The sequence below is a fragment of the Pteropus vampyrus genome, unplaced genomic scaffold, assembly GCF_000151845.1.
Source record: "Pteropus vampyrus isolate Shadow unplaced genomic scaffold, Pvam_2.0 Scaffold200, whole genome shotgun sequence".
NCBI classification, from domain to species: Eukaryota; Metazoa; Chordata; class Mammalia; order Chiroptera; family Pteropodidae; genus Pteropus; species Pteropus vampyrus.
In genome coordinates, this window is record NW_011888981.1 from 2462252 (window position 1) to 2471234 (window position 8983).

Consider the following 8983-nt stretch of genomic DNA (forward strand, 5'->3'; position numbering starts at 1 on the left):
TCTTCTGTGTGATAGAGGTCCAGAGAAAGCTACAACAAATTAGAAGGGAGAAATAATTATGTTGGATCGTATTTATGTACACTGCTGAAATATTTTGCAAACTGAATGTTTAAGTTTAATGTCTAATAATTTTAGTGAATGCAAAACAGTACAAAAATGGTGGAAAATAAAATTGGAAAGAGAAAAAGTTAAACCTCATGTGGTCATCAGCATCAACAAGGACCACTGACTCAATCTCTCAATATACTTATTGAGCAGCTCCTAAAGACTAAACACTGAGCTAGAAATAAGGCATCCTTGATGTTGAGAAGTAGGGGCAGATGCATGAAATAAGACTTGTCAATGTAATAAATGCTGTCTTAGAAGTTTCATTAGAGAACTGAGAAATAAAGCAGCGATTAATAGGTTTCTGTTATTTTAGGGCATTGTACTCAGTCCTGGTGATATAAAATGGTATAAAATATACTTGCTCTCAAAAACCTGACAATTTATTGGAATAAATAGGACCTGAACACAAAAAGGTATATTCACATCAATAAAAGGCAACACATGCTACATACAAAGTAAATTGCCCCATTCTAAGTGCTATAGAAATTGCGCAGGGAGGCAGTATATAAAGTGTGAGGGAGAGGTTTTCGGGTCAGGCAGGTTTGAGTTCAAATGCTGAGCCTGCCACTGGTTAGCTCAGTGACCCTAAGCCAGCTATTTCTTTCTGACACTCAGTTTCTGCATCTGTAAAATGAGCGTGATCAGAAAACTCCCTAATGAATTAGATTTTCATCAGGATCAACTGGAAAAATACGTGTAAAATTTTATGTAATAAAATAATACACAGTAAAATTTTATGTAATAAAATAATACACAGTAAAATTTTAAGAAATGAACTTTGGTGTCATTGATGTTATTATTATAATTACAGCTGTTGCTACTAATATTATTATTATGTGTGGGGGCCACTGAAGACAGAAATAATCAAGATTGATTTATTCAGGAACTTGTGAATTGGGATCTCACTGGGAGGACTTGGACAAAGAAAGACAGACAGATCAGGGTAGGCAAGGACAATAAGACCAGGATTGGAGAGCATGGATAAAAGCTAGAAAATCTTAAAATGTATGGTCCCATTCACCTGAAATAGAAGTCATGAGACTTAAAATAAGCCTGGATAATTCCTGTATTCAATGTTAAGACACCTGACGAATCATACCATTTCATCAGCAGTGAAGATAAGCAAGTGCCTGTCCTTTCTTTGACCATGTAGGCGTGAAAAATTTACTTTACTCTTTTGTCTACAGATAAGACTTAATATGTATGGATGTGGAATGAGGGGAAAGAGGAAGAAGAAAGATGCAAGAGAAAACTCAGAGGGAAAGGATATCTTTCAAAGATTTATATTCTTGTTCTAGCTTATTTTTTAAAAAGCTGATAATATAAAAAGGCACTTTTGAATCAATCATTTGTTTATTCAACAAATATTTATTGATCACTTATTATGTGCCCGGGATCATTCTAGTTACTGTTCTAGCTACTAAATATAACACTTAAACTAAGGATGGCAGACAGCAGGTCATATATTGCTTTTCTCAGACTTTATCACTTAAAGGTGTTCTCTAAACGTAATAAAATTGACTTTACTATAATGGACACCATATCCACCTTCCCCTAACCAGCCATCACTCCTCCCTCTAGGGGCTCTGCCTTTTCACAAGAGAGGGCCATTCCCATGTCGCAAACTAATGCCTTAAGGAGCCAGCCTGTTATAAAAAAGAGTGAATTGGGATACGTGAAAGTGATATTTTGATAGAGATGCTGTTATGACAATTATTATTTGGAAAAAGGGTTTTTCCAGATGTACGTAACTTGGAGATCTTGCCTCTTAGCTTGACAACAAGGAAAATTTGTGCTGATAAGTAAAATCTGGCATTGAATCTCTGAGGTAGGCAAGCAATGGGGAATGGCGTGGTCTCTGATGAATGGGAGGCAGCCGCTACTCAGCTAAGGCAAACTATTGTAATCCTAACAATTGCCATGTCTTGATTTGTCAAGAAATATCAGAAAAATGGAGTTTTATGTGAAATATTCCAACTTTTAAAAACTGGTAACTAATAACAAAAATTGTTTATGATTCCATGTAAGCCAAATAAAACACATCTGCCGTAGGCAGTTGCCTACCGTTTTGTAAATTCCACAATAAAAGACTCTGCTAGGCTCTAAGCCGCATGAAAGCAGACAGTGCGTCCACCTCTGTATTCCCTGTCCCAGCCTGTTGCCTTGCATTGTGAATGTTACATGCATAGAAGGAAAAACAAGTAATTTCTTTTTTTCAAATTCCTTGTTATCAGGAGTTAATCCAGACTTTGATGAGCATGTTCCTGTCCTCCTGATTTGGCCTCTAATGTCTGGCCCTGGCATCTGGTAGAGAGGAGATGACAGCAGTGCCAGAACATCTCACCATAAATTCAGATAAGCCCCACACTAAGTAAAGGAGATGCTCTCTCAAAAGACACAGAACACAAATGTTTGTTCTCTATTTATTATCGGTAGTGTGTACCTGGGCGTGTAACCTTTTTGAGTCTCAGTCTCCAGATCTGTAAAATGGGAATCGTAAATAACGGCTCCCTTCCAGGACTGCTGTGAAGCTTAAATGAGCTAATGCGTATCAGAGGGCTACACAGATGGGGACTGCAGGGTCTGGCTTCCAGTCACCGCAGCAGCCAAATGCCACTGTTGTGAAGATAAAGCTGTGCCCTGGGTGATGCCTGCTGACTCTCTGCTTCCCAGTCATGATTCTACTACTTTCTCAGATTTCCTCTGGGCTTTACAGCCCTGTACAATATGACCTGTTCTGCTTCCCGTACCATCTTTTAAAAAATATAGGCAGCTTGTCAATGAGATTTCAAGAATATTTCCTAGCGTCTAACATATTTTGAGTTTGATTGTTCTGAAAAATGTTCTGAGTCACTGCCTCACTTTGCTGCATTTTTTACACCCAAGCTTATTGACAAAGATGGTGGTGGATTCAGTTCGGACATTAGAATCGTAATGTCCTGGACATTACAATTGTAATAGCCTGGACAGGAGAATTGTGACATAAAATCCACTTGGTCACTAAACTATCTGCATTCACCAGTTTTGCAATTCTTCTTCTTTTTTTTTATGAGACTGTAAAACTACAGGGGCTTTCCAGTTATTTGCATATACTCAGAATGGTAAAGATAACTGATAGATCTAAAAATAGCATGAAAAGAATCAAACTATTTCATATACCATGAAATGAGAAGCATTAGCTTTTAAAGTTCCTGGTATATTAATTTGGATCACAATAAAAAAATGTCTTCTCCAGATCTTTTCTGAAAAGAGGAACAATCTAATCCCCAACAGTTTGGGGGTGTGGTCTTCCTTCATGGGGGCCATTCAGGGGGCTAAGGTGACAGTGATTGATTAAAATGGCATACAGAGTCCCTGCCCTCATAGATTTTGTTCTGTAGTCAACTCCTTTATGCATCCATAAAGAGGGAGAGACAAAGAGAGATTACTTAATTTTTACAGATGCAAAATAAAATATATGTCAAAAATATTTCCACATTACAAAGTAAATGTCCATCCTAGATCGGGGGTGGAGTGAGGTACCACTGGCATCTTTTTTTCTTTTTTTCCCAGCACAAAGGAATTATTAACTTTTGTTTCTAGAGTTCAGGTTTCCAATTTGCACGCTAAAACTTTCTTTAAAAAATCCTTCAACATTTCTCTAAATATCTGTCATTAATGCTGCTTGCTGCATTTATAAATCAAAATTAATTTTCCTACTCCATCATTATCTTTTGTCTAGATGAGAAATGGTCTTGCATGCAGGCCCCTGCTCTGTGACGTTCTCTTCCGCATCATGGAGACAGCCTGGACACGGACATGTGAAAGCCAGGGCGGTCTGTACACATCACCTGTGTCTGTGGGTTTGTAGTCTATTTGAGGTTTCCACTCTGGTTTCTTATTCATGGAAACAGATTTACATGGCAAATAATTAATAAATGCAGGTGCCTGGATTATTGTGAGGTGCCTTTTCCCCCCAATAGAAAATGTCTGTGTGTTTACTGTTTGTCACACAAACTCAATCCCAAGAGATTCATGTTTTTGTGCCTTGGCCACTTCTGCTTTATACTGAGGGTGCGGCTGGCATCCCTGTGTACACTTTAGGGGTTCTCTTCTTTGGCAAACAATTATGTGCTCTAGGAACAGTTGCTGAGAAGGTGTAGGAGCCACACTCTTATTCCAGTGTGGCCGTCTTAGAGGATTTAGGTTCTCAGAGCTTCAGAAAGGTTATTGTTTTCATTTTCCATGGCCATTAAAGGAAGATAGTCAATTCAGTATTGCAGCCAAGTTTCAGACGTTACAGCGTTATAAACCTAAAGAGGAAAATTGCTCCTCCACTTGTTTAAGCAAAGGTGAGAATGTGGTTATGCTTCTTCCCCCTGAAAAAGAGGCAGCGAATGGTAAATGTTCTCTTCTACGCACCTGTTGTATCTATAAGTGCTAGGTCCCAGAGATCAGCTAAAGGTGTGTGCCACAAATGCCAAAAAATATGAATGGTAAGTGGACTTCTGTCATTCCTAAATGCAGCATTCAGTTCATTGTTGAGCCCCTAACGATGCCAGGGATCACGAGAGGTGCTGGGGACATGTCATGTATGAGACATGTAAACAGAAAAAAAATCTAATGCCAAGAGATATCTTGGGGTTTGGAGAAGTAACAGTGGGGAGCAGGGAGATCAGAGGAAGCCCTGGCATTACTCAAGGTGTCAACAACAGCAGTGCAGTGCGTGTAAACAGAAGCCGGTGAGTTGAGGACACACAGAAGAAGATGATTAATTACACGAGTGTGATAAAGGAGAGCGAGGGGCTGAGGACAGCTCTGGGGGTGCCTCTCTAAGAACCTCAGAAGCTGGAGCTGCAAGAGCAGAGATTGGGCTTCTCAAAGCAAAAGGAAATTTCTTTGCTCTGGGATTAGAGTCTCAAGTCATGTGGTTAGGGATGTGGGGTCCCCTCCCCTCATCCTTTGAGATTTCTCCCTATCCAGTTACCCTGAATTTAATCTCTCTCCCTAGTGAATTACTGGCATAGATCTCTTGTATCCTCTGAGAAGTGAGGTACAGAAGAGTTATTAGCACAAATCCTGGTTCCTTGGACTCACTGTGAGCAGGTTGATCAAATCCATGTTGGGTTCTAAGTGGTGAGAGGCATTCTGCAGGGAGACCAGTTCATTCAGGGTGACAGAGAGCTGGTGCATTTTCACAATGTTCACTTTGTTCTCCTCTGTCCAGTCCGGGAAAATGACATGGACCGCTATCAAGTCTTTCAAGTGCACGCCAAGGATGGGGATTTTGAAGCCATCACAGTCAGCAAAGGCCTTGCGATAATTGCAGTAATTGCCATTGGAGGAGACCAGCTCTGTCATTTCATTCCAGTTCTGGGAACAGATGGAAAGTAAAATTTTCAGACCGCCTTCCTTTCTGCCCACCCTCAGACCTGCAGTGTGTGGCAAGGAAATTCCTTAGCTACTGAGAGAAGTATCAATTGCACTAATGTTGATGCAAGGAAACATTAACCAGGAAAAAAAGAAAAATGTATTAGGCCAGGCTGTGAGTTGGACAGCCTGTTCCATTCTGCTACAATATAGAAATAGCCTACAGCTCTGCCTACCTATTGGGGATGTTGGGATGTTAAATAACATCATGTATACATAAGTATTTTGCAATTAATGGAAACATTACGCTTCACAAATATAAGCATATATTGCATTACATTTAAAGTAAGTATATTAAAATTTTCCAGTTAGTCCAAGAAAGTTGCTTTGGAGATATTATTTGAAGGTTAATCTGGGACAATATAGAGTAGAATATAGAGTAGAAAAAGTTACACTGAGGTATGAGATAGCTGTGGTTTTAGACTCTATCGCTAACTAGAAGAGTGACCTTGAGCAAGTCATCTAAATATGGAGGGCCTCAGTTCCCTTCCCTGTAAGAAAGAGTTCAAATAAATAATTTTTGAAGATACTCTTGTGGTTCCAAGCCTCTCTGAGCCTCTGTTGAATTTGTATTCTTCACAACATTTAAAATGTGCTTTTTTTCTTTACTTGAAATTCAGTACAAAGCTAAAGGAAAATGAAACACTTACATAATGAACCCCATCATACTTGGAATAAGTGCAGTGTTTGAGGTCAGACAGCAGTGCTTCTGTGGTTTACATCTTCCTGTTTATATGGACAAGTTATTGTTGGTTGCCTAACAGCAACCAGACCTTTCTAAGAGACCCCAGTTTTGATCAGTCTACTCTTCCCCAAAGCATCCCATGTGACTCAGATGGAGCTGTTTCCATGCCCAGGTCCAAGGATGGGTTGATTTAGCAGCATCATAATTCTACCCCTCCTGCTCATGATTGGTTCAGGTACATGTAGTTAAGCCATTCAGTACATTGTATTCTTCTGGCAACTGTTATCAGTTCAGGGGTGGGCATGTGACTTGAGATGATCCAATCTGCCTAAAAAGAAGATCTTTAATTCCATGAGGGCAGGGCTGTAGAGGGTTCTCCCTGTCTCCACCTTTCATGAACAAGAGAGCATGATTTTTTGTGGCTGCTGATAGCCCAATCAGGAGGGAAGTCAGACTGATGCAGAAAACAAAAACAAAAAACAACAACAGACAAAACATGTGATACTCAGAGGAAGGCACAGCAACTGAGCCACAGCTCTGCTCAGACCATGCCTGAAATTAGCCCTGCCTCTGAGCTTCCAGGTATGTGACAAGATGATTCATTTCCTTATTGTTTAAGCAATTTTGAGATAAAAAAAAAATTACAGTTGAAAGTGTCCTCACTGATACAGCAAAGGACACTCTTATAACAAAACCTTTTCCTAAGAATAAAATGTTATCTTTTGCTTAATAAGGAAAAATATTATTATTGTAATCTGGAAATAATATGGCAGATAAGCTTAATTTGGGAAATAATCACTTTTTTAAATATACTTTTGTTCCTGATAACTCAGCTATCATATAAAAGAATTTCTATATCTTCTATACAAAAAGAATTTGTATCTTCTGCGGTGTCAAACACAGTGCCATGAAATAGAGCAGGCATTAAATGACTTCACCTGAGGAGGGGAAGGGAGGAATAATTTCTGTCTTATTTACCTTGTATCCTCTGTGTATATCACAGTGCCTGTCACACAGGAAACACCAAATACATATTTGTTGATTATTTACAACTACAATATGTTAATGGCATTCAGGTACTCTTTTTGGGACACTTGCCACCATCTCTAATCTGTTTTCCAGGTGGCATGGCTATTTCTTTCTTATTTTATTCCCCATGTGTAACCTATCATTGTCTAAGAAGAAAACTGTCCCTTCTGAGTGACATTTGTTAAGCATATCCTACCCCTAAACAGCTTACAAATGATTTTTTTTACTTGGAATTAGGATCCAAATCTACTGTACCTTTGTAACTTCTGAAGAAAGATGAGAATGGGTCTCCTTAAGGCGTGAAATGGAACTATGACTAAGGCCTCCCACCACTGCCATCAGGGTATTAAAATTTTTGAGCTGAAGGAGCTTCTGCAATAAAAAATGTTAATATCAACACTTTGTAACAATTTTCATCTTATTCCAAGCTTTCTGAATTACAGGTGGATAAATGTACAATTTAATAACAGGAACCTATGAAAAATAATATCTTAAAATGAAATGCAAATAAAATCCACTAGAAAAATATATCAATCATTTCACAGAAAAATAGCTCCATTAAATGCTTTTAAGTATTGCCAATTACAAGCCATCTTCTTGCATGAGAAAAGTATGATTTGTTCATTAGACATTTATGAATAGTTTGATTGTCCTTTATATTGTAAACCCCAAATTTCCTCAATGACTTTTCTCAATAGAGTGAATGAACATCCAGAATCCTTTAAGAATTCCAGTCTAATTACCAGACATACATACCTTGGCAACATTGATAAATTTCGTGATGACTTCTGCCCTTTGCTGGGGAGTTGGTTTGCTAAGAACCATCAACTGGACCCATTTAGAGATTCCATTAAATAAAGCAATAGATCTCTCCAAAGTTGGGTTATTCTCCAGACAGCCATGGATGACATAGCTTTGGTAATCAGTGAACTAGTAAAGGAAGGTTTAGAGAGTCTGAATTATAATGAAGTCTTTGCAAAATCAGAAATTAGAATGTTGCATGAAAGCGAGATATTATTTCATAATAATGTAATGATTTCTTTCATTTCATATTTATAATGGCATCTTCCAAGTTTGGACATACATGTACTTTTAGCATGTTATTTTGCTGCATTTCATTCTCCAGTTCAGACATACATCATTACACGTCAGTGTTGGTAGGTCAAGAAAGGGATAAGATTCAAAGTCACATTCCAGTGAGTCCCAAATTTGCTGGATTATAATATCCACCTGGGGGTATTTGCTAAAATAGTGGTTTCTAGGAACACCCTAAAGATTCAGTATCTGCAGAGGAAGAACCTAAGAATTTCCATTTTTCACCCATGACTGGCGATTCTAATGGTCAGGCAAGTCTGAGATACAATGGCATACATTACAGAAGAGTAAATGAATACAAATATAATGATTTCAAGTCACAATTTTGTCAAGTGTTTTAAAGAAAAAAATAGTAATTGAAATAAAGCATCTCTTTAGCAAAATAGCCTCATTTTCAGGAAGTCAGTACGGAGGTTATGCAATACTTATGAGCTTATCACACACACAGGGCCGGCGCTTCCTCTCATGGCCTGCCTGCAGGGGAATCAGTAAGGCCCTCTCCGAGTAGGATGACGTAGTAAAAAGAATCAGTCTTTCAGAAATCCATACTTCTAACCTCACATTCTTTGCAAAGAACAACATAATTCATTCCCTGGCATCTTGGAAAGGAAGGAGGAGGAGTGACTGCTCCAGGGTTTGATGAGACAAAGACAAAGG

General features: G+C 38.6%; 1 protein-coding gene across 1 annotated transcript in view; it reads right to left on the bottom strand.

Annotated features, from left to right (window-relative positions):
* RASGRP3 (RAS guanyl releasing protein 3) overlaps positions 1-8983 on the bottom strand; it is a 35448-nt gene that overhangs the window by 20688 nt on the left and 5777 nt on the right. The window contains exons 6-9 of the mRNA XM_023537794.1: positions 7988-8161; positions 7487-7603; positions 5185-5460; positions 2-29 (exon numbers count right to left, since the gene is read on the bottom strand). Coding sequence (XP_023393562.1) covers positions 2-29; positions 5185-5460; positions 7487-7603; positions 7988-8161 — 595 coding nt within the window. The remainder of the gene's footprint in view (position 1; positions 30-5184; positions 5461-7486; positions 7604-7987; positions 8162-8983) is intronic.